At 39.3% G+C, this 26,878-nt stretch overlaps 2 protein-coding genes and 1 pseudogene across 2 annotated transcripts; 1 reads left to right on the top strand and 2 right to left on the bottom strand.

Moving 5' to 3' along the window:
• The first annotated feature begins 7,051 nt into the window (after positions 1–7,051).
• On the top strand, positions 7,052–10,295 carry fgfbp2b (fibroblast growth factor binding protein 2b). The gene is made up of 2 exons (XM_088343116.1): positions 7,052–7,803; positions 10,187–10,295. Exon 1 carries the CDS (start codon positions 7,096–7,098, stop codon positions 7,792–7,794), a length of 699 nt encoding a protein of 232 aa, XP_088199242.1. The 5' UTR covers positions 7,052–7,095; the 3' UTR covers positions 7,795–7,803; positions 10,187–10,295.
• A 2,255-nt stretch (positions 10,296–12,550) lies between these two features.
• Positions 12,551–26,601, bottom strand: anxa5b (annexin A5b). Its single transcript, XM_088342048.1, has 14 exons — positions 26,484–26,601; positions 25,998–26,144; positions 25,840–25,885; positions 20,728–20,812; positions 20,289–20,383; positions 18,645–18,758; positions 17,600–17,690; positions 16,610–16,689; positions 16,409–16,459; positions 14,808–14,901; positions 14,637–14,732; positions 13,794–13,852; positions 12,953–13,075; positions 12,551–12,877 (listed from the first exon to the last, which is right to left on the bottom strand). Exons 3-14 carry the CDS (start codon positions 25,840–25,842, stop codon positions 12,815–12,817), a joined length of 954 nt encoding a protein of 317 aa, XP_088198174.1. The 5' UTR covers positions 25,843–25,885; positions 25,998–26,144; positions 26,484–26,601; the 3' UTR covers positions 12,551–12,814.
• On the bottom strand, positions 18,405–18,559 carry LOC148361300 (U2 spliceosomal RNA; annotated as a pseudogene).
• Positions 26,602–26,878: the final 277 nt, after the last annotated feature.

Raw genomic sequence — 26,878 nt, 5'->3', positions numbered from 1 at the left:
CTTTTTTCCACGTCCCCCCCACACTGTGCTCTTTTCCTCCCCCTCTTGATTGATGGACTTCCTGAATGGGGGCAGGGTGTTGGTCAGGAAATCGGGCCGGCAGCAGACTAAACATTGCCACCAATCTCCCACTTTGTCCCCTTCGCCGTCCACTTAGCACCTGAAAGGCGTCTTCTGTTACTTTCCAGTCTCAATCCGAAACACGCTGCGCTCAAATGTCTTTGGAATGCCTGTGGTGTCATCCCTTCTCAAAAAATATTGTTTTAGAGGAGGAAATAGTATATTCTTAGAAATATATTTGTTTCAGAAATGTTGGTTTTGGGATATATACTCTTTGCAATGGAGCAATGAGAAAACATCTGGGGGGGTCGACTATGTAAACACTTAGATCAGGGGTGGGCAAACTTCCAGTACAGCTAAAATTTTCTTTTTGTATTTCTTCTTTATTTATTTCTAACCAGTACGACGATTATTAGAAACATTTTGTTAATAGCTCCCACTTGAGTTTGTTTAGCGTGGTGAGTTGGTTCAAGTGTAAAATTGCATTCACACAACTGTTAAAATAAAACAGTTGATGTAGTATATGCCAAACATGGAATTCATTGTTTTCCTATTGTTTGTTAGTATTATACTTGGGAAAAAAATTCCTTGTCATCCATGTTTATAATATGTAGACTGCGCTACTAAAGTAGGCCGAAATATATAGCATCGTACTGAAAAACTACGGTAAGCTAAACATTTGAAGTTTATATTCTTTTACTGATCCAGCCTGCCTGGGAACTGGAAGTCTGTATCTGGCCCCAGAGCCAAACTGAGTTTGAGATTCTTGATTATAACTGACTTTGTGAATTATTTTGCGGTGGCTCCTAGTGGTAAAAAAATAAATAAATTCAATTAAAATAAAGGAAAGATTTTGATTTGAAAAATAAGCAAAAATAACAATACTCGCAGGGTGAGGAATGTCTAGTTATTTTACATCGCATGAGAGCAGTGTTTATCAACTGGTGGGTCGGGACCAAAAAGTGGGTCGCAGATCCCTTTTTAGTGGGTCGCGGGCCCTTGCTTTAGCAAAATAATGCTAAGGAGAAGAAAAAAAAAACCTTGGGTCAATAACAGTCCTTAACAGTATATGGCGATGATGCCCTACTCGATCTCTTGTAAGTGTTCAGTCAACCAGAGGGAAATTGAAAAACGGTGTCAATAACGATTGTAAAATAAATGTAATTGGTCTGCATTTATATAGCGTTTTTCAAGTCACTGAAGACCTCCCAAAGCGCTTTACAATGTGCTTTACACTTACCCATTCACACACTAATAGCAGTGTGAATCATACTATTGCAACTACCTGTTTTCGGGGGATCAAGGACACCTCGACATATGAGACAGAGGAGCCAGGAATCGAACCCGCGACCTCTTGATCCCAAGGCAAGCATTTTACCTCCTGAGCAACTCAGTGTAGCAATACAATCAAATCGTGACCACAGAATAGCATCCCACCTCGATCAAATAGCCATGAGATGGCAGGGGTGGATTTGATTAGATCCTTGTCTGCCTCGAGGAAGCCCAACATGCTAGTGTTGCTTCCTGTATCTGTCGAATGATTGTGTGAAGCAGGCGTTGTGTAGCAGTGAGAGTCGCGATATCTGATTAGTAAAAGGTAGTTAACTCTTCAAAAGAGCTTATTCATTTAAAAAAAAAAGATGACCTGATTGTCATTGTCTTTTCTGTACAAAAATGGTGGACAAGTGTTTGCCATGGAAGCCATGTTGTAGGGTACAGTGAATGGTTTGTAAATGATATATTTTAAGCTATTTACATGTATGTTCATCTTTATTCATGTCTTATCTTGTTGCATACATTGCTTTGCGTTGATAAAGTTTAATTCAATAAATGTTGAGAAACGCTAGTCTACACTCTCAGTAGTTAGAAGGCATCCATCTCACTTCGTTTTTTTTTCCAGGCTTAAAACACACTTCTATTCTATAGTTTATGATGGACCTATATTTAAAATGTGGACAATATCTATGTATTGTTTGTTACATCCATTGCAACCTCTTTTCTCCCCCTCATTCTCCCTTTCTCTCATTTTTTCTCTCTTATTCTCTATTTGTCTTCTCATTTTTCTCTCTTTTCTCAATTTCTCCCCCCCTCTCATTCTCTCATTCTTTCATTCTCATTCTCCCCCTCTCTCTTTTTCTCTCTAGCTTTCTTTCTCTCTGTCTCTCTTTCTCCTCTCTCATTCTTTCCCTCTTTCTTTTCCCCCCTCTCTTTCTTTCTCCCTCCTTTTCTCTCCCTCTTTCTGTCTTAATTCTTTCCCGGGTCATCCTTTTTATTTTATCTTTTATTTATTATATTTTATTTTTATTGTTTAGTAATGCAACATCCATTGAACCCTGGTCATCCTGGAGGGGGATTACCTATTCTCAAGGTTTCTTCATTTTCCTCATGTTGAGGTTTTTGAGTTTTTCCTTGCCCTAATGTAGGTTGCAGATCAGGAAATGGTGTAAAAATAGTCTGTAGTCTATGCAGCCCTTCGAGACTCCTTGTGACTAAGGGCTGTACAAATAAACATGACTTGACTTAACTTATTCACTACATAATAAAATAATTACTGATGTTTAGGTTCACACTTTATTATCATTATTTTGATTTGATTTTCTTTGGTGGCTATTTCTAAGCAGTAATATAGGGTCACTTATTTGCCATATAGGGTTATATGCGAGTATATACAGTACTTCCAGTAGTTTCGCTGGTCTTTTTTTTTTGTAAAGTTAAAAATATATCCCATTATCTCTGCTTCAAACTGCACAGTCCTTTCAATGGATACATTTGTGAAGTCTAATTTGTCCTAGATTTGGGTCGCAGCTTGTCATTACGTTGGAATGGTGAGTCGGGAAGTCAGAGAAGTATACGCCAAGCCCAATTTTTACAGGCTTGTTTAGCAATGCAAATGGCTTAACAAAGCACTACTAAGTCTATGCTAAGTAGATTTTGGCATGTTTTTAGGCAAATGCATGGCTTATTAATTACTTTATATTCCAGACTATGAGGCGCACATAAAAACAAAACATTTACCAGAAAGCTCCGCCTAATAATTAGCTGTGCCTAATAGTCCAGAAAATACACTATATTGTGATAAAGTTCGTTATTTTCTGTAATGCAATTGGATGTGTTACAAATCAGATGAAATATTGAAAGCTTCTATCATTTAAAAATTGATGATTATGGCTTGCAGCTTACTTGTACACTATTCCACGATATGCTAACATTTTGAGGTCGGATATTTGAGTTTTTGACATAATCAGCATATTATGATAGACTTAGAATATTTCAGTGGATTTGTAATAATCCCAAAATGTTTGATTTTTGTTTTTATTGCATTACTGAAAATCAGTCATGTGCAGTTAGGGGAGCTAGTTGAGGCTGTGGTTCACTTAAAACATATGAAATGGGTATATTTATTCAGTGTTAAAGTTCTTGCTCATTAAAGTATTTTGGAATTTTCTTTTTCGAAATCGCTAAATATTCACATGATATATTATGAATATCATTCATAAAATGAGTACGTAATATAATACTGTGCTGAGCTTATGCACAAGCAGAGTGAGGCAAGCAATTCTCTTGCCTCATGGCAGAGGGCGATAGTGAAACCCCAGATTCTCAATATGGGCTTTAATTCTCAGAATTTATATTTTACATTCTTACTCTGCCAATTAAATGATAAATAAGATGCGGGGTCATTTATCCATAAATCTGACTGCCTCATCAGACACAAACCTCATCGCACCTCAATGTGAGTACGTACATATTTATCTGAAGAAGCCTTTGTCAATTCAAGACGTGATGGTGCATTCATGTATGGTCGTCTAACATTAAGAATCTTTGAAATATTGCCATACATTCCAGATTTATTCTGGCAGCTCAGAATGAGAAGCATGTTCTTTTTATTTGAACAGGTCATTTTTCACTCTTTTAATAGGAACGTGTGCATCCACAAACACATATAGATGCCATATTTTTATGCATCAATAGTGAAAGAAGCTCTTATATGAGATTATATAACGCCACGAATGGTATTACTTCCCGTGTTGTGTGTTCTGCATCATTAAATCCCCCCGACTCCCACCCAAACCCTCAAATCGCCTTTTTCACACTTGCCAGGTGAGTGCGCGTGTGCATGTATGTGTGTGGCGTGACAGGGGGGCCGAGCAATGCGCCGACCCCAAAGAATGGCATCTTTGTGCACCTCGACGTAGGCACTCTCTGATGGTTTTGATTAGGTTCAGATGGATGGAGGAGAGGGCGACATGGCAGATGAGTGGTTTAGTTCAGAGGGGCGGCACAGTTCTGAGGTCATGGGTTTGAATCCAGCTACCACCCTTCCTGTGCTGAGTTTGCGTGTTCTTCCAGGTTTTCTCCCACAGTCCAAAAACATGCATGTCAGGTTAACAGGCACTCTCTGATGGTTTTGATTAAGTTCAAATGGATGGAGGAGAGGGGGACACGGCGGATGAGTGGTTAGTTCAGATGAGCGGCATAGATCTGAGGTCATGGGTTCGAATCCAGCTACCATCCTTCCTGTGCGGAGTTTGCATGTTCTTCCAGGTTTCCTCCGAGAGTCCAAAAACATGCATGCCAAGTTATTAGGGACTCTCTGATGGTTTTGATTAGGTTCAAATGGATGGAGGAAAGGGCGGCACGGCAGATGAGTGGTTAGTTCAGATGAGCGGCACAGTTCTGAGGTCATGGGTTTGAATCCAGCTACCACCCTTCCTGTGCTGAGTTTGCATGTTCTTCCAGGTTTCCTCCCACAGTCCAAAAACATGCATGTCAAGTTATTAGGGACTCTCTGATGGTTTTGATTAGGTTCAAATGGATGGAGGAAAGGGCAGCACGGCAAATGAGTGGTTAGTTCAGATGAGCGGCACAGTTCTGAGGTCATGAGTTCGAATCCAGCTACCATCCTTCCTGTGCGGAGTTTGCATGTTTTCCCAGGTTTCCTCCCACATTCCAAAAACATGCATGTCAAGTTATTAGGGACTCTCTGATGGTTTTGATTAGGTTCAAATGGATGGAGGAAAGGGCGGCACGGCAGATGAGTGGTTAGTTCAGATGAGCGGCACAGTTCTGAGGCCATGGGTTTGAATCCAGCTACCACCCTTCCTGTGCTGAGTTTGCATGTTCTTCCAGGTTTCCTCCCACAGTCCAAAAACATGCATGTCAAGTTATTAGGGACTCTCTGATGGTTTTGATTAGGTTCAAATGGATGGAGGAAAGGGCAGCACGGCAAATGAGTGGTTAGTTCAGATGAGCGGCACAGTTCTGAGGTCATGAGTTCGAATCCAGCTACCATCCTTCCTGTGCGGAGTTTGCATGTTTTCCCAGGTTTCCTCCCACATTCCAAAAACATGCATGTCAAGTTATTAGGGACTCTCTGATGGTTTTGATTAGGTTCAAATGGATGGAGGAGAGGGCGACACGGCGGATGAGTGGTTAGTTCAGATGAGCGGAACAGATCTGAGGTCATGGGTTCGAATCCAGCTACCATCCTTCCTGTGCCGAGTTTGCATATTCTCCCAGGTTCCCTCCCACATTCCAAAAACATGCATGTCAGGTTAATTGGCCGGTCGAAATTGTCCCTAAGTGTGAATGAGCGAGTGAGTTTTCTGTCTTTGTGTGCTCTGCGACTGGCTGGCAACGAGTTCAGGGTCTCCCCTGCCAATTTCCAGAGGACAGATGAGATGGGCTCCAGCACCCATGCGACCCCTACTGAGGATAAGCAGTCCAGATAATTAAATGAATGATGAAAAAAGAATACCTGTCAACATCCATGCCCTTATAAACTGGCGTATTTTCCCTTACAAAAATACAAAATCATCTTACACCATATTTTTTTCCAAACGTGTTTATTTATGTAGTTTAACATGTTATATTGTACATGTGTTTCGTTATATCATATATATTGTTAATTAACATTTTGTTGTGAGATTCTGAGTTGCTCGACATGAATGAGGTTTATTTTTTAAAAAAGTTCAAAAACTAAGTCGCTCGGACGTTCACTGCAGAAGGAAAAAATACATGCAAATATAATTAAGTAGAATAATACATTTTCTACAAAAATACTACTAAAAGACAACTAGAGTAATACTACAAAAATACTAAAGAAATGTGACAAAAATACTACTACAGTAATACTATATTACAAAATACTACAGTTATTTACTAAAAAAATACTACTAAAAGACAACTAAAGTACCGTAATATTACAAATAACTAAAGCAGGGGTGGCGAACACGTGGCTCTAGAGCCGCATTATTAATTCATTTTCTGCATTAAATTATTATTGCCAATATACTGATTAAAGGGATAACCACAAACCTGTCTTTTTTCATTTTCTCCTTTTATACTTCCTTTTTATCTTAACTTCTTTATACAACATAATAATTCGTAATATAATGCATCAAAGCAAGTGAGCCGTTTGAGAGCCGGCTCTCTTTAATGAGTTGAGCTGAAAAAGCCGGTTCTCTAAGAAGAGACGGACTTCCTTTCACTACCCAACTACCACGGAATGATGCATGATGGGAAATCCCCAGGCGGCAGACGCATACGCACTGAATCATCAAACCGCTCGCTTCGTTTGCAACGAAAAAAAAACGATACAGAGATAGAGGCTACCGCGGTGAACTCGTTTGATTTGATTGATTTGCCGTTTCGTGATAGTCGGTGTATACCGGATGGTACCAATCATTGCCAAATTTGCGTTTTTCCATACAGATTTTCTTGTACATTGTACACGTCTTAAAATGCATAATAAGCGTATTTTGTACGGCAAAAACGTACAGGTTGACAGCTATTAGAAAGACAGAATTTTACAAATATAAAAATAAACAATTCATAAAAAAAATGTGTATAATAGCTCAGTATAACTGTTCCCCCAATTTATCAACCCTATCCCATCTGTGTTGTGGGTGTGGCCTAGGCGGAGCCTTATATCCATCCAAAGAAAGGCGCCTTTGTCCGCTTCAGCTTTATAGATCTGCACTCTGACCATTTCTTCCCTCTGCGCACCCGTGCCTTTACCGGAAACTTCCAAACATGACGGCCCAAGTTTTGGTCATGGCGCTGGCGCTGTGGGCGTGCGTGTGCCACGCTCAAACCAACATCAGCACCAACCAGCAGCAGCGAAGCATCTGGGATGAGCCCATCCGCTTCAGCACCAAGAGCAAGGACTCCTGCACCATGGTAGTGTCGGGGGCTTCTGACTACACCCGGCTTCGCGTTTCCTGCAAGGGCCCCGCGTCTCCCAGTGGGACCCAGGGGCGCTCCTACTATTGTGATTTCCAGGGCAAGCCTAACCTCTGCCGTGCCTACAGCCTCAACCCGCGCCACTTCTTCACACAAATTATGTGGGAGATGCGCAAGCTTACTCATGCCTGCCAGGGGCCCAAACTCTACCGGCCCCCCATGTGTAAGAAGCACCCCGACGAGGTCCAGATGACCTTCCTTTCCGCTTGGCCCCGAGCCGCAAAACCCGGGAAACCGATATTGTCTCCCAACGCTCAACCCAAACCCGTCGCCACTCAGAAGCCGCAGAGGCCTCTGACTCCAATCAGGCCCCAGCCGGGCCGGGTCGTCCCCGTTCCAACCAGGAAAACCACCCCCAAGCCCACCAAGACCACTGTCAGGCCCCCGACGGAGCAGCCCGAGTCCAAGGCATCCCGTTTGGCTACGGAGTACTGTTGGAAGAGTTTCCATGGCATCTGCAAGTACGTCATCGGATGGTTCAAGAACTGATCCATACAGGTGAGTCATGCGGAGGACCTAACTCAGTTTTTAACAATTCCACATATTGTTAAGATAAATTGTCTTGACATTCATTGTGAAACGTTGTATCAAACAACCTTCTTAAGGTTTCTTCATTTTTCTCATGCTGAGGTCTGAGTTTTTCCTTGCCCTCATAAAGGTTTTAGATCAGGGGGTTGGTGTAGTAATAGTAGTTTGCAATAGTCTCTGAAGCCCTTTGAGACTTCTTGTGATTGAGGATTATACAAATAAACTTGACATGGCACGCCATGGTAAACTGGTAATAAAGTCTTTAAAATAAAGTCTTTAATAAAGCCTTTATTTATAAGATAAAAGACTGTCAGGATAAAGAGACACAAATATTTGCAAAGTACGGCCCTAGTAGTTAAGGGATACCACCAACCAACTAACCAGTGCTTATAGACTGGCCTTATTTACACTAACAGCGCAATGAATAAAATACTGCATCGTAACAGTAGTGCAATAACATTAAGCAGCAACAACAAAAATCCTAAATAAGTCTCAAGGTTTCTTCATTTTCCTCATGTTGAGGTTTTTGAGTTTTTCCTTGCCCTCGTGTAGGTTTTAGATCAGGGAATGGTGTCGTAATAGTCTGTGGTTTGCAATAATCTGTGGTCTGTGAAGCCCTTTGAGACTCTTTGTGATTAAGGGCTATACAAATAAACTTGACTTGACAAGATATATAGTTTCACAGTTTTGTGCGCTTGTTTAGGGTGGTGATGGCCTTGGGGAAGACACTTTCTCTGAGAATGTTAGTCCTTGTTGGAAGGGACCTGTAGTGCCTACCAGAGTGCAGGAGGTCAAAGAGTTGGTGGCCGGGGTGAGAAGATTCTTTTAAAATTTTAGGGGCTTTGCCTTGGTATCACGAGCCGACACTGTCCTTTGAAGGTCTATTTTCAGCCAAATGCATTTATCAGTGACTAGCTGCTGATATAAAAACCATGTTTGCGCATATACAAATGTGTTTAATACATTGAAAAGTATTTAGAAAAACAATTGATTACAAATTTCAAAGTAAGATGAATTATATAGTCAAGTCATGTTTATTTGTATAGCCCTTAATCACAAGAAGTCTCAAAAGGTTGTACAGACTACTAGTACTATTAAATGGCATGAGTTTGGTCTTGGCATTGATAAGGACAATTTTGGTGGGGGACAAAACGACGATTGCGCGATTCTGTTGGGGGGACACATATCCCCCGTCCATGCCAAAACTACACCCTTGCCACTACATTAAAAAAAAAACTTACTAAAAATATTACTTTAAAAAGCTACAATTCACCCAAACCCAAAGACTTTGTTGTGCTCGGTAAATTAAAAAAAAAAATCACATATTCGTTGAATCTTTTAATCTTTCTGTATTTAAGCTTTAGAGGGGAAAGCTAGCTAGCTAGTAGGTTAACTTAACAAGCATTGTTACATTAACAAATATATAAAATATAATTTGCGACTAAATTATTAGACGATATTTTATATGTTACATGTTCTTTGTTTGAATTTAACGTGAAGATAAATCTGACATATTTTTAGTCATCTTAACAATCTTAAATCATTGTGTTTTGTTTATTTGCTTATGTTGTTTTAGAATTGAAACGATCCAAACAAAATCAAGTCATGTTTATTCTTATAGCCCTTTATCACAAAGAGTCTCTAAGGGCTGCACAGATCACAGATTATTGTAAACCACAGACTTATTACACCATCCCCTGATCTAAAACCTACACGAGGGCAAGGAAAAACTCAAAAACCTTAACATGGGGAAAATGAAGAAACCTTGAGAAGGGAACGCACATGGGTTAATCCCCCTTACAGGATTAACAGGCTGACATGGATATTGTGATAACAAATAATACACAGATATTGTCAACATCAAATATAGTTTATTCATAAGCTATAGAATATAAGTATGTTTTAAGCCTGGATTTAAACAATCCATGCGCGGCCAATCCTCAAAGTCTTTGTCATTTTAAAGATTTGTAATCGAAATTATATAAGCGAAATTTCAAAAAAGAATAACAGGTTTGTGTTCAAATTTTACATTGATAGTTAACAGGAGGAACTATGGCACTTTTAAGATGCATGCCACCAGTTACTAAAACTGCAAATGCACTAAATCAAAGAAAAAAATAGAGAAAACTTTAAGTCTTTGCAAGACCAAAAACACTGCAAATAAATAGCAAAGATTGAAGAAAGTATTTAAGAATGTTTGATGCAGATGTCAACCAGTTCAGGGTATCCCCAGCCCACTGCCCGAAGACAGCCTGGATGTGCTCCAGCACCCTCGCGACCCTACTGAGGATAAGCGGTGCAGAAAATGGATGGATGGATGATTCATATATCACTTTTATTGCTTTGTTTTCAGGTGCAGGGCACCACTGAAGGACTTGTCACATGATCTCGTCGTTGCCTACACAGCATCACTGTAATGAGAAAAAACCCTGGCAGAATAAAATCAAGAATTGTAATTTTCATCCCTTCTGTGTGCTTGGTTTTCTTCGATTTTCTCTCCTCCTCTCAAGTGGCCTCCAATCAAAGACCTCCTTGTTCCGCATATGTCAACAACACATCTGTGAGTGGGTCAGGAAGTTGTTAACATTGAGAGCTTCGCTTATACCAGTCCCTATTCAACTGTGAACACGCTGTGTTATTGCAACAAGGTGGTCTGTGTGTTTTACGGTCTCACCCACTGACCCGGGAACATAATTGTTAGAACATAAGTGGAGAAGTGAGGTTTTAAAAAAAAAAAAAAAGATGAAAAGAAAGTCTGCACAAGTGACATGAGGGTTTGTGTCTGGTGAGGCACAGTCAGATTTATAAACAAAGTAACCTTCATCTTATTTATCATTTGCTTGGCAGCGCAAGAAAGCAATATAAAAATTTCAGAATAGAAAAACGTTTTATTGTCTAAAGTTATATATGTTATGGGTTTTAACCCACAAAAATGCATTTATTCGAGAAATGAACTCCTTGCCCTGAAGAATTCTCGTGTCGGCGTGATGATGGGGCCCTATCGTGGCTGCAGAACCGGAGCTAAGGTGAAGGCTAAGCGGCTGGCCAATGAATGCCACTACACCCCTAGCATAGTGGAGGTGCAGTTCCACTTCATTCTGGAAGAATTAAAAAAAAAAAAAAAAAAAAAAAAAAAAAAAAAAAAAAAGTTCCCTGAAGCTAAGCCCACCCAGGTCCCCTTACCAGAGCCCTGCGCACAACCTGCCCCCTGAGAAGGGTGCACCCCACTATTTGAGAATCACTGCTTTAAAGAATGTTTTTTTTTACCACAAGGAGTTGCTAAATGATACACACTGTCCCTTTAACCAGGTAATATTTTCAATAACGTTTTGACCTAAAAAGACTAACTTTCCTAGGCGTTTCTTACTGGCTTGCATCATCTCATCAAAAATTCTTGTGTGTTTAAAAAAGCCAGCACACTTTGTGTTTATCATGCCATTGTGAAGATGCTGAAGACTGTGCTTGTATTTCTTCTCCTTTTGGGTCCCACCCATGGGAGCACCCTCAGAAATGGTAGAAACATTAAAACTCTGTTTCAACTAATGTAGTTTGTTCACCTCTGCTCTGGGTGCTCGCCCCTAAAGTTCTCAACCTAAAATCATTCCTGGTCCCACTTGCAACATGATGCCAACAGAGGTCACCCACGGAGCTCAGACTGTGGCGGGCCGCAGCAGGTTCCCCTTAAGGGACACCATTAACTTTAATTTTCACATTTTAACATCATGGATGTTAAAATACAAAGTGTTTGTTTGTATGTTCTATATACCAAGCGTTATACACAATCGTAATGGCTTTCTTCTGTAATTGAATAAGCGATTTCATACAGACGCTCCCTACCTAAGACCATTCGACTTAAACGGTCGATACGATTATGAACAAATTCAACTTACCAGCAATCGCCCAGAACCGATCTTATTCATAAGTCGGGCAGCTTCTGTATTCCCCTTAAATGTATTTCCCCAAATCTCTATACAATAAATTAAATAAGGCAACATGAATGGACTTTACATGATATGAAGGATTTTTGCGTCAAATATATGTCGGCATCTACTTATAACTGCTATGTGCTTTATTTATTTGGATTGTATGCCATTTATATGAGGTCTCCAGCTAATATGGTGGATAATAAAAACCCTGAGAAACTTTTTTCCATTTAAACATAACCCATCTTTTTTGTATTGGCTTTTTTGTCTTTCCCAAATATTCCAACCCATTTTTGATACATTTTAATGCTAGCTTGTCTTTATCAAACATTTTTTGGGGGGGTTGTTAAATCCTACCATTGTTTCTACCTGCAATTCCTGTAGATTTGTACCAAAGCCTCATATTGTAGTGTTGTCAGCAAATAGAATATTTTTTAATAATGATTGGTACCCTAAAGTTGCCATGTACGGGCTAATGCACAAATTAAGAAAATACCAGTAGGTAGGAAAAACAGAAGAGTGTTCCGAACACATTTTTTGAAATCTCAAAAACTATTACAGATGCCCAAAAACATGCCTGTTACAAATGGACCACCACCAACAAAATTTCCTCCGCAGAAAGCTCTAATAAGGCAAATACCAACCTGTCTTTTCAGACCGTTATAGTTTATATTTATTGAGTTTGACATTAGATTATCTGCAATTACTTATTCTAAAGAATGTTTTCAAGAGCAATGCAATCTGTTGCCGAGTTAGCATATTTCATGCTCAAAGACAAACCACAGGAAAAATGATTTGATTGTACTTCATTGAGAGTGTATTATGTTGAACAAGTGCAAACAGAGGTGGGATCATTTGTAAAATTAGTAAACCGTTAAAAAGTGGAATGGACTCGAAAGTCAAACTTTAGCTACCTATCAAAGATGGGCGATCAGATTTTCAAAATCCCGACGCCTCGTACGTCGGCATCGCATGCAATACGTTTATGAGGTGAGTAACTTTGGACGAGCTTGGTCGTCGTCCTAGACCGCTGGAGGTGGAGTTGACTGATGCCATGTTTATGCGTCATCCCCGCCACAGAGGAGGAGCAAAGCCTTGCGGTAGTCGCCACCGGTATCACTCTGTGCAAACAAACCCCAAAAATGTTAACATTTATAGTAAGACATATCAAGTGGAGTCAGTGCTGAAGCTGTTACCTTGATCATGGAATGAAGAGAGCAGGCAAACATCCTCCTAAACTCTGTTCTGATGTTCAACAGATCCAACTCGCTGCGAGAAGTCATTACTCGGATCACAGTGTTGTCGTCAGTTCCTGCACCCTGAAAACAAAAAGCCAAAACAAATATCAATGTGCCTGTCCATCCGACCTTCAGGGTTCAGACAAGTGCTTGAAATCTTTTAAAATGCTTGAATTTAATTATGTTTTCAAAGATTAAATAGTGCTTGAATTGTGAGTGAAGGGGCTTGTTTCGCTTTGCCATTCCAATTCTTCCCATGTGGCATTAGTTTGTATTGCACTGACCTAAGTAGCATCATCGCCCCTTACGGGTTTGCACCTAAGAGGACAGGTGCATGCTACACCTAAACAGGGCACTATGAAATAAGTATTAGTGCAAGGATTACGTATCAGATATAGACATTTAGTATGGGACATGCAAAAAACATGGTAGCATTTCTCAGTGGTAAAGTAAAATGGAAGAACTTCCTGGAATTTAAAATGCAAGCCACCTAATACAGTCATTTTACTAAACTCCAGGAAGAGATTTGTCTCAAAAAATATTTACACACGTATTGTTCAGATCCACAAATATATTCACTACTTACTCTATATCTGAAACTTATGTCTCGAGAAGTGCAGACCCAAGATTAAAAACCACATATGTAAAATACATTTGTGGATCTGCAAAATACAGGATTCACACCAGATTTTTCTGGTACGGAAGAAATTCAAAATAATCCCGTATAAAGTCCTTAAAAGTGCTTGAATTTGGCAATGAAAATGGTGTACGACCTTGCACCTTCCATCTTTTGACATACCTTCATTGCGTAGTAAAGAGTCTCAGCAAAATAGGCTGGGACGCTCCTAGCACACTTCACTGCAAGGAGGAACAGAAAACAAAATTACTCAAGATTCTAACTCAAAAATACCTGGACACAGGCATCCCCAACTCCCGAGCTAGGGCCTGGTATCGGGCAGGGGATCATTTGGTACCAATGTGCACATTATTTTGCTTATTATTGTTTTATTGACACCGCTAAGGTCAGACTGAATGTGAACCCAGAGGTCGAGGTGGTGCTTTTGAATAAAAATCAGAGCGATTTACACAAGCGGGCGCAGTAGCCAGTTATGCAGAGCAACTGTCGCAATGGAAACTAGGAAAATACAGTGATGGATAAATCAATTCAAATTTCTGCGCTCATAGCCAATCTTTAGAAAGAATGGTAAACGACAACCCATAATGTCATGATACAATAATCATGCTAGACATTTCTTCAGTCAATGGAGCAAAGATTGATCATTGCTGTTTATGGATCCAAGGAATCCCTACGTCAACAACTTGACCAGCAGTGAACGGAGACCGGACAACAGCAACATACTTTTCGTGAAATTCCTTTGGCAAGTTTGTGTTTTTCATGACTTGCCACACAGTTCAATGTGTCATGTTGCGTTAAGCGTTACAATAGCGACAAGAGTGTGTTTCAGTGAGTTGGGGCCCCTAAATATTGCACATAATCACACAGTGGATTTATGCAGAGAATTATTATTGTTATCATTGGAGTGAATTGGCCAGGCCATAAAAATATCAAACTCGAAACTGTATGTGGTACAGTAAAGGTTGGGGACCACTGACCTAAGATATGCAATGGAATTTGTCTTACCGACGGCGAGCAGCAGCTCTCTGAGGCTTCCTGACGTCTCCCTCCTGATGCTCTCCTCCATCTCGTAGCCTGACATCTTCATGTAAGCGTCAAAGACTTCAAAAAACAACAGCGCACAAAAGTGAGTCGGTGGACTTGGCCGTTGCGCCCTTTGCTGACCTGTCCACAAACCTTTCCTGAGGTGCTCCTCGCTGCGGTTTCCCAGGATGGTGACAAAGGTCTGCTCGTCGGTCCCGTACTTGTTCTCGCCGGCCTTGAACAGGACCTACCCAACAGCATTTTGAAGAACTCTAAATGAGTTTATCAACAATGCTAATCAAGCTAACATCCTAGGAAACTAGCTAACAAACACAGATTTCGTTCAAGTAAGTGGTTTTCTAACAATCTACGTATTGTAAGTTGCAAGCTTATGTTCGATTAAAAAATGTCACAGAATATGTAGTCATGATTGCATGGGTTTCCAGCTATATTTGTTTATTTAATCATCACATCACTATGCTGCTTCTTGTGTTCACTTGACGTTTAAATGCATCTATTCGGTGGTTATACTTTGCCAACATTGTTTCCAAGTGGTGTTCTGATAAGTCTGCCCTACGCTCATCATACCACCAGCAAAATACAGTTGGATTCAGTCTTAAGGGGTTGTTGTGAATCTTGGGACTTACTGTTAAGTTTCATTCTTTTCATACCATGCACCTTTCCTATAAAAACAATGGTCAGCCATTTTGTAGATGCTATTTTAGAGAGGAATTGTCCAGTTCACAAGCCCAGAATATTCTGTTTATTTCTTTGTATATTGTTGTAGTAAAAGTCCTCAACTTAACCCGTCCCTACAGCTCGTTTATTCTTCCAAATACTCAGTCGAAATGCCGGATGTTGAATTAGACATGCGGCAGAACACGGACTGTCTACGCCAATACGAACAAAAAACTAATGCTTATATTTGGGGGGATAATATTAGAGGCAGTTCAAGTGTTCATTCTATGTTTTAAATTTAAATAAAAATTACAACAACACTAATAAAATTTTCTGGAGAACAGGGAAGTTAATCTCATGCTACCATTTAATGAAGAATTGCATTGTTAGCCATCTTGACTAGGTACAATAAAAATCGTTAGATCATTTTTTGTGGCCCTCCTAGCTAGCTAGCGAACAAAATTTATATCTATTTCGAGCACTTATTTAGCATGTTTTGATTTCTTGCAGAAGTACTTCCCAGTTAACTTCTTACCTGTGGTTATGGCCAGAATTTACTAGCTAGCTAGGTAATAAACTACAATCCAACATATTAAACGATAATTATGTAACTTAATTTTCGAGCCAGCAAGCAAGCCAACAAATTGTTTTTTCTAACTTGCTAGCGCTAGTTTAGCATGTATTGATAGCTTGTTAAAGCGATCCTAATCCAGTTATGAGTTTTTAGTTTGCTAAGTAACTAACTACAATGAAATTTTTAAAAAATGTAGTTGATCTGAGCTTTTTAGAACTAATTACATGTTTTTTAGTGTAGCTTGCTGAAGGTCCCTCTACCTAGCAAGTTTGCTGGCTAGCTAGTTAGCTTGAGGGCTGGTTTTGAGACACTTTGCTCTGAATTCGTTTCTCTATCTCCCTCTAGAGGCCAAAATCGGTCAGTGCATGGTCAACTGCACATTTAGAAACTTATTCCCTGTTTGTGGTTTAAGGGTAGCTTTTTTAAATAAATATTTTTAGAGATAATTTATGCTTGAATCAAATATTTAATTATAATATTCTGTAATATTTTGCATGCATACCTCAGCATCGGCCTGGATTTTGTCATGCTGGATGCCCGTCTGCCTGTTGGCCTGCGTGGAAAGAGTTAAGAGATGAGATCACTACTCAAAATTTGAGCAGTTGAATTAAAACAAGTCGAGGTCTACTGATAAAAGACAATTTCCGAAAGTAAACGTTCACAAGGTTACTTAGACACAAAACGGATGAGAGAAGATGAGGACCTGGAGCAAGATGACCAAAAGCCTCTTGAAGTGACCTGATGTGTCCCCGGAAACGTCCTCCTCCAGGTCATCATCGTACTCTGGCGAAAACAAACAAACAAAAAGTATTAGAGGCACCCAGCTTCAAGGTACATGAAATTAAAACTACTGTGAGGGTTGCTTCCGCTCCCCCCCACAAAATATAAACTTACACTATGAAATCTAGTTCCACCACTAAAACAGATTAATCCATAAACATTTACGACATATAGTAGCATTTTATTGTGGTTATGCATTTCCAATTGTATTTACTGTATTCTTCAGCCTATAAGCACAATAGGACAATGGGTTTTGTTTTTAGGTGCGCCTTATAGTCCCAAAATTACGGTAATATTTTTTTTTGTAATATTGCAATACTTGTTACTTGAGGTTTTTATCTCCTTACTAAATATTGTTTTACAGTTAAACTTCTATCTAAATATAACATCATGATATTCTCTTGAAATGTAGTAAGAATATTTTGCATACTGAATGCACAATTCTATGATATTTCTTAAAAGGAAAAACCCGTAGTTCCAATGCATTCCACACGACAACAGGCAAGCAGCTTTAAACTGCAATTTAAATGGCAACATTGATTTCTATATTGTCATATTTTGTCAGCAATCTTGTGATATTAATCATTTCAGTACAACGACACTTCATGAAAATGTTATTTCAATGAAAGAACAGATTTTTGATCATATTATTCATGCCTAAATAATCGTCAAACAGCGTTTTTTTTTTTCCCAAAATAGTTTTCAAGAAAGCATTTGTTTCATCTTTCAATCTTGAACAATACCTTTTAAAATCCAACTTATTTTAAATTACAGATGTGACTTGGATTTTAGAAAGAAAAAAGGGTACTTATTTTATAATGTCGGTACCTTAATATAAGTAAATAAATGATGTGGTAGGGTCACAATAAATTAAGTCCAGAATGGGAACAGCTCTTGTGTAAAGTCAGATTACCTTTTCTATAGGCAGCCACGATATCCTTGACCTGCTTAGGGGTCCTTGAGGCCAGGATCTCCACCAACACTTTCTCATCAGTGCCTGCCCCCTAGTTGTCAAAACTAAAGGTTATCAAAGTCTCACTTAAAATCCAAAGGATGTACTCTAAGTGTCGGTCTAACGTGCTTTTAGAATATACTAAACTAAGTAGTTAGCACATTCGCCCAAATTCAGGACCGGAAGGAAACATATGTTGGCCTGGAGATGAAGCGGCGTCACCAGGCTGTACTTCCCTAAGACAAACTACAGGAAATGTTTGAACAATTTTATTGACACTATTAACAGCAAATAAACAATGTGAGGTTAGAACATTTTTTCTCGACAATTTTAACAGCAATTAAGCATATTCACAATTTCGTTATATCTGACAATATGACGTTTGAACACTTTTTTCCGACATTTTTAACAGCAATTAAACACACAATTTCATTATATCATATCCCAACAATATGAGTTTTTATCGACACTTTTAACAGCAATTAAATACATTCACAATTTCATTATATCATATTCTAACAATATAAGGTTTGAACAATTTTTATCGACACTTTTAAAAGCAGTTGACCAATGGGTAAAGGGCAATACTATTGTGCAAGGGCATAGCTCTGGTGGGGGATTTTGTAAGGTTTATTGTTCTATATTCTTTATCAATTATCCGTTATCGGTCAAATCATAATACGCTACAAAGCCAAGGGGCCGAGACACTTGCTCTCAGCCAAGAGGCTGAGTCAAGGTCCTAGCCACAGAGCCAAGCAGCGATCAGTGCGAATGCACCGTTCCCGGAGGTTTTGCAATACACGGCCGATGCGTGGAGTGGACAGAGCAAGCTCTTATTCCATCTCCCGGTTGCAAAAATCGATTGGAACTAAATGTCCTTCATTGAAGCACACAAGCCCAGGTCATGGCAATAAGAGCAATTTCAGACCCACTATTGACATAGCTCTGGTGCCCCAACGACCCAAGTGGTTAACGGATCCAACTAACCAAATTAACTTGATCTTACCTTGACAGCATTGCGGAGTAACGTGACATCATAGGCAAGGGGCGAAGTCATCAAGGCCACGACGAGCGTCTCAAATTTACCACCGAGCTCTCCTTTCAAGTCTTGGATCAGATCCTGAAACGAGACAAAAGTAACTTCTCAATACCTTGTGAAGAAATTGTTTGGTTTCTGACTAACTAAACTTATTCCTCGGCCATCAAGTGTTAAATACTGTCTTTTTACCATAGTGGACAATTAATTGCACAAATATTAATTACTCTTACTGTATCACAGCTATAATGGATTGACAGAAAGCATGTATTGGCGATTGTTGATGTTAAATTCATCGATGGAATTTTGTTGTCAACTTTGAAATGTTCTAATGCATTTAAGAGCAACCTGCTGTTCACACAAACCCTCCTGATAGTGGCAAGGGCAAAATTGCTAACTTCAAAGACTTGTGCCTCATCATACAAGGACAGGTTCGGTATGCCTAGTTTGGTAAAAGGAGAGGAGCACACCTAGTGCCACTAGCAGTTAGTTGTAAGAATAATGACACCAATTACAAATTATAGAATTGCAAAAGCAAACAACACTGTTAACTAAGTGCTGCAAGCATTAGCTAAATGTGGTTAATGGCAACATCTGTAGTTGCTAATCCGTCAATAGTAAGCCACTACCTGATTGATTGACAATAGTAGTCGCAAAAGCCAACATATTTGATGTTAAGTTTGCTGGTATCTGCTGCGTCAACAAAGACCAGCTAGCTGCTAGCATTGGTGATAATGTTTCTGGTTGCAAATGTGTTGATGAAGTGTTGCACGATGCTAGCCTTGGCCATAACAAGGCTAGTCGCTAATGCTTACATCTCTAATGTTAACATTGGTAGTTCATGCTATGTCAACATAGTAATACTAGCTGCTAGCAATGGCGATAATGATTTCACACTAAGATTGTTAATTCCAATGTCTCTAGTTTCTGATGCCTAAGAAATTTAGGACAAATTAGTATTAGTTATGTTGAGCTGCAAGTATTTACCACCTTTGCATCTACTGTGTCACCAATCACAGATGTTAGAGGCCACGCTTCCTCTGCTTCTGGTGAAAAGGTTTAATAGTGCAATTTTTCAAAAACGCCTGCGTGGAAAAGGGGCTACGTCAAAGCCTTTATTAACATGATTAACTGACACAGCTATTTTATTTCCAGGTAACACCAAAGTTACTAAGCTGCTTGACTTAAGTCCATTTGTGTATACAAGCACAGCCACCAGATGCTCATTTTATGAAATCAATGTCTGGCCCTGCAACATGTAGTAGCCTGGCAAACCATACGACTACTTTAGCAGACAGCTGGCACAGCAATCTACTGTTACACCCGGTACAAAAACTAGATACTATCCGACAGCAGATGGCGCTAATTAATGGAATTACTACCGGCTCGTACTATCCTGACTATTATGGTGGCAACTCATCCTGGTTGAAGTCATATTTACCTGTATTTGTAAAGACTATCCTTCAAAAAATTTAACATCAATAATTCCTTAATATTTTGGCTGTATGCCAATAGTGAATTGTCCAAAGCACCCTACAAAAACATGACTTGAACAAGAGAATGTTTCTAAACAGTCTCCTTTCAAACTGTCAAATTTAGTTGACCTGAACACACCTTCCCAAAGAGAGTCTTGTAGGCGGTGGCGATTTGCTGGCGCTGGGCGTTGCTGCGAGATGTCAGCAGCTGCAAGATGGCGTCCTCATCGGTGCCTGTGACAATAAAGTACGCTTATCATCATCAAATCAACCCATCATGGGTAGAGTGTTGTAAAATAAAATAAAGAATCCTGTTGTAACATCAGAGCATGTGGCAAAAGCTGTAAATAGTTTGTGGTTTTCGCTTTATGAGATAACAACAGGCGTCCCTTTTGTCTTGCAGCTGTGCCTTATATTTGCTATATTATCTCATGCTTGTAATTAAACAGCGCATGTTCGTCGCTTCTCAAGTTTCACTGGTGTCTGCCTGCCGAGCGCAAATATTGTCACCAGCATCGTCGTAATTGAGTGAGGCATCAGGTGACATCAATGGGACGACGTGTGAGCCAGTGCCTTACCCATGCCTTTCATGGCCTTGTACAAAACCTCGGCATCAGCGCTGGCGTTAAAGTTGGCGCTGTCTTTCACGGTTCCTCTGCTGGCCTGTGAAAACAAGTTTTTTAAATTTTGATGAATATAGACAACAGAAAAGTAAATCAAAGGGAAATTATGTTTAATGTTTTTTGTTTTGTTTACTGGGGATAAAAGCGTAAAGATACTTAGAAGAGGTATCAGTGCCGATGGCAGTCTTATTTTAAGGTAGCACTGGCCACTACCAGTATTGGGTGCCCTTTAAAGGCCATTTCACAATCAAGAGCTAGAGGAACTAGTGCAGGGATGTCACACTAAATTTTAACCTTTGATTTTCAGTATTCATGCTTCATTCATTCAACCTACACTATTAACCTAGTATTATCACAGATGACAAGGGATCTGTTCTAAAAAAAACACATTTATTCACAAACAATGGAAAAAAAAAGATTGTTATCTTTGGCATTAAATGTGATAACTGGTATATCAAACAGCTGAGTGAATGCCGGTTTACACCTGAACCACCTCACCACGCTATACAAACTCAGCATTCCCCTATAGTGGCCGGAGAGAAAATTAGGTGCACATTTATTTTTAAATCATTACTTCTTTTTGGACATACTCAGAAGTTTATGGCGGGTCGGATTAAATCCTCCTACGGGCCAGATCCAGCCTGTGGGCCACATGTTTAACATGGCTGAACTAGTGGTAGAAGTAAACTACAGTTCAATGAAATACTATCAATGAAAATATATTTCTTGGGAAATTGAATAACCAGGGTGTTTTGATTTAATGTAACAGTACCATCTTGACCTAGTATCAATGACTATCTCACAGTTATGAATCATTATAAGTCTTAAAAAAGGTTTGGGTTAAGTTAACCATTTTGAATGGAAGCAGTACCTTTGTTATTTAATAAACATTTATTGAGTACAGTATGTATAACATTGATTATTTTCAGCTCCTGATTTTGTAACTTTAAGGTTGAATTGCATTTGTGCTAGTCAATTTTTTAACTGATTTCATAAACGTTTCAAAAAATGTAATCTTGTTTTGGGTACTTTAGGTCCCTGTAAAAACAAGATTGTTGTTTTTTGTTTTAATATATTCATTTTTCTTTTTTCACTCATTTTTTATTTCTTTTTATCTAGTTTTGTTGTAATTCGACCATTTCAGATAGCATTTACATTTGTTCAAATTGAAACTACAATTAAATCTGCAAAAATCTGAAGCTGTGCTGCAATTTGTTGCTGTACAACTTAAAATGGCTCATATTGAAACATTTGGAGGCAAAATATGTGCATATGTTATACCACATACTGTATTTTTGCAGACAACTCTTTTGGGCTAGCGCAAAATATTTTCAACTATATCAATTTTGAGAAAATATTAAGACCGTGTGTGCTTAAAGAATGAAGACAGATGACAGTCAATGAAAAGGAATGCCCAACATGAGTGCACGATCACTGTTGTACTTTATGTGTGCCTCACATCACATTTGTTTTCTTTGTGATTCGCTAAGTAATTCATACACTGCTTTAGAAAAAAAAGTCACACTTCTACCCCTTACTTATTGCCTTAACTGTGTATAAGAATGTGCCGAGGAAAGGCAAACTGATCAATACACACAGTGAACGCTAATGCGATAAGAACGGCATACACTCCCTCGCATTGTAAAGCGCGTATGACTCAACGCCTCGTTTCAGAGGTGGTGAGATGTTTAGAGAGAAAAACCGCAGGAATGTTGCCGCGAATGCGACAGTGGATCATGTGGAAGCTTGGCAAAAACATCAACAAGGAGAACAAGCAGCCGTTTTGTACTTTTTCAACCAGGAGGAATTCCAAAGTGTCCATGCGCTTCTCTATTGACACATCAAGGAGCGGCAGCACAAGTTGGAATCTAATCAATGCTAGCTGGGACAAACGACAGCAAGATTTGAACAAGAGCACAATGCAGATCGTTTACAGCGGAATGTTGGACATCGATTTGGATTGTTTTGCACCGCTGATTCACTGCATTAACCTTTATCAGATTTGTAGGTCGAGACGACACCAAGATTTGATTGAATTGCAGAAATAATGATTGACTCCTTTCCAAAAGTGCAGGAAGTTTTGGTTCTAGCCAGGAATTCTCAACTTTCATGAGCTTCTTTGGAATATTTTCCCGGTCATTGCACCTCTGATTAGTTCAAATCAGATGTTATCTGGATTGGCAAAATGTGAAACTGAGCATGGACTAAAATTTTAAGGATTTGGTTCATCCGTCAATTATTTTCTTGATAACATTTTAATTTATAAGATTTAATGATTTATGATTTTCATCACTGTATCCATAGCAAGTTATATTAAATAATGGAGCTAAAAAACTTTTTTTTTATCAATTAGTTGCTAGTTACACTACAACATCCCACATATTAAGCCAATTTTTTTTCCCATTGTTTACCAAAGGAAAATCATATCACCAACATCAGACAAACTGCCTACCTTAAAAAAATAATATTTTAAAGAGACCCCAAAAATAGTAAGTAAAGTCAACCTAAATGCTGACCATTCAAGCTGGTGAGGAAGACTTTCGTCAACTATTATTGCGCCAGTCTACATACCACTGCTGGCTAATGCTAAGCTAAATGCTGTGTATGGACCAGTGAGGGAACATCAATCATTTCATCTCCAAGAAATTACTTTACCTGAGATTCACCTAAACTTTGCATTTTTGCACTTCAGATTAGTCCATAGTTTAAAAAAAAATCACAGATGTAAATCAACCAACATCTATCATTTCATTCTTGATATCAATTGGCAAGATTAAGACATCAGCAAAATGTTTAATTTTCCTTAAGTATAAAAGCAATCAGTCCTCCATCATTGAAGACAATTGAATTTAACAAATATTTTCTACCCAGAAGCCAACATTCTAAGGGTTTAGATTATTCTGAATACAAAAGATGCATAAACAATGATTTGATATGTTGTTGATTAATCAATTAGTTGTTGCAGTTCCATATCAGTATATGAGACTCATCAGTATGGATTTTGTAATGGTTTATGTAAATATTTCTCATCTCATTAGCTGCCCCGCTTATCCTCAGTAGGGTCGCGGAGCCCATCCCAGCAATTATCGGGCAGTGGGCAGGGGACACCCTGAACTGGTTGCCAGCCAATCGCAGGGCACACAAGGACAGACAACTCGCTCGCTCATTCACACCTAGGGACAATTTGGAGCGGCCAATCCACTTGAAATGCATGTCTTTGTAATGTGGGAGGAAACCGGAGGAAACCCACGCAAGCACGTGGAGAACATACAAACTCCGCACAGTAAGTCCGGTAGCTGGATTTGAACCCACACAGGAGGTTACCAAGACCTTAGAACTGTGCCGCACACCCGCTAACCACTGCGCCGCCGTGCTACCCCATGTAAATATTTTCCAGGTGAAAAATAAAATAAATTATTCGGCCTATCATTCAAAAAGTAAATTTTAAAAAAATGATCATGTAATAGTTCCCCTTCAAAATCTGAGCAATGGTACCTTTGCTCCGAAATCTTCCTTCTCACAATAATCAATTTTTAAGAGGCCAGAAAAAGGATTTTTTTGTTCAACCTATTCAAATTGCAGGAGCTTATTTCAACTAAACTACAATTAAAGAAAATATCTTTAGCTTCCATATGCTGTAATATACAATATAGAGAACATGGTAACAGAAAAACTATGTCTATGTTGGAGGGCTCAATGATATCAATTATTAATCAGGGAGAACATAAAATACCTAAATCATTCACTGATTTGCAAAGCACATGCTTCTACTCAAGGGTTGAGCACCCAGTTCTCTGCACTGCTCATTTGAAATTGGATCTGCTGGACATAAGTAACGTTGCAAGTTGCTCTAACCGCCTAATGTGCGTTCCACAAATACCCGCATAAAGTAAATGAAAGGAAGTGAAGCTTGAGAAAAAAACTAAAAGGTCCATTTTCATCTGTTTTCACTTTTAGCCAGAGGAATGTGTGCCAACACTGAAGGTGGGTCCAAACATGACTGCGCCTGATCTTCTCTTATTGGAATGTTGACCTTACATATGTATACACACAGTAGAATGGTCTTATCAGCTTTTGTTTACAGGCTCGATTCTGTTGCCACGGACACAATTTAAGGGAAGTCCTCGGCTGAGTCAGCCCGGCCGCAGATGGCAACTGCTCGGTTTAAATGACCATGCAGCGGCTCCACCCTGACGTTGAGCAAAAAACGATGCTTCTCCTTTAAGGGGTTGGGAGGATAAATTTTGTACTCTGACTGGAAAAAAGGGTGTTTGAAAACATTTACACAGACAGATGAACACACCCCACCCAGAAGAAAAAGTGCCTGAATGAGTCATTTTGTCCAAAACTCCCCACTCCTAAAAAAGTTTTACGACCATATGATATGGGAAGGGATCCATTTTTCCTATCTTGGAGCTCGTTGGACTCTTATCGATTTGCCTTTTTATGATATACTAAAAAACATTGTAAGATATTTGGATAGAAAAAAATAATACACAACCTCTCTGACAGTATGGGTAACTAAGCAAGGCAATGTTTAAAACGTGTGTGGTGTATAGACACATGGTCGAAAAGAGATTAAAAGAAGCCAAGGGGCTTCCCCCCCAAAAAAAGACGTTTTTATTTAGTTGAAAAGTTCAGTATACAAAACAACTTTTTAAGGCGTTGAAGATATGTATTTAAACGACTTGAACTAAACTTGAACCACAATAAATTAAGTCAACACGGACTCAATTTAGTGTACGTCGGATGAGCTATTTGCAACCCAATTTTAGACGTCGAGTTTTGGAATAAATCGGGTCTAAAGCAGACATGTTTTAGCACAAAAGTAAAGATTTGTGACCTTCTGGTGCTCGTTGGGATGTTAATTGTGCCAGTGGAGTACAAAAAGAAGCTGACGTGTTACGTAATTGAAAAAAAGTGGGCGTTATAAAGGGAAGTTTTTTTTACTACTACAGGTCATACATTTGCATATATAACGGCTTTTACTTACTTCACAAACCAATAAAATGCCTTTGCAAAAGTTTGAATTTGTTTTTAAAAAGAAAATGCTGGAAAGAAACTCACCATTTTCAAACTGGTTGTTGTTTTTTTTTTCTTGAGAAAAGAAGTCCTGCCAAAGATGGAGGGGGGAAAAGTCACAAATTCAAACTCGAGAAAATAAACCTTCTAGGTTGTTGCAGGAAGAAACACTGTCCCCGAGCCGAATATGAGCGCAGACTTACCGAAAAGTTGCAGCTGTCACGCCCAGCGATTGCGGAGAGAAGCGATGAAGTTAGGCGAAAGAGGCCGAGAAGGACAAGAAGGACGGCAGAACCAAGGAAGCTCGGAAAAAGTCTTCTGGGCGTGTGAGTGAGTGGACGCGCCACACCCTGGTGAGCGCAAAGCATAGTGGGGGATGTAGTTTTAATTGGTCACTGACTTGCGGCAGACTCCAATGAGGTCGCAAAACAGACGAATTTGAAAAAAAATGCTCGTTTTATATTCTTCCTTTACCGTCCACTCAAAGTTACCTGTTCCCATTTTAAAAAAAACATTTAAAACAATGACGCCACCATCAGTCCTCTGAATTAATAAAATAACACCTTGTTTTTTTGGATTTTCATTGCATTTTTTCCAGGCACAAAATAAAGGACAATGTTTTAGATCATTGAATTTGGGCAACAAGACAAATTTAGCTCACCAACAATAGCTTAAAGAAATTTACTAACCTTGTAATAATGTGGTAGCCATATTGGGTGGGACAACGTTGCATTAGCTTAAAGTAGTGTTTACTAAACTACGGCCGCCAACAGAATGTACCCGCCCCGTGAGACGATGCTGAGAAGCTTAAGATAAAAAATATGATCCACTTCTGGTTAAACAATGAGTTGCAGTTTATAATATTTCCTCTGGATGTCGCCAAAGCATGCAATGATCCACTTCGGTCGTAGCCCTATTGCATGTTTTTCAATGCAGCTGATCAAATTTAGTGCCTAAAGGGAAAATATTACTTTGCTATTACTCTTAAAGGGACAGTGTGTAATACCTAGTGCCTCTAAGTCACAGGTGTCAAAGAGGCGGCCCGCGGGCCAGATCGGGCCCGCTATGGGATTGAATCCGGCCC

The sequence above is a fragment of the Urocampus carinirostris genome, chromosome 8 (genome assembly GCF_059441175.1).
Source record: "Urocampus carinirostris isolate Australia breed hairy pipefish chromosome 8, RoL_Ucar_1.0, whole genome shotgun sequence".
Classification (NCBI taxonomy): domain Eukaryota; kingdom Metazoa; phylum Chordata; class Actinopteri; order Syngnathiformes; family Syngnathidae; genus Urocampus; species Urocampus carinirostris.
This window is presented reverse-complemented; position numbering and strand designations above follow the sequence as displayed.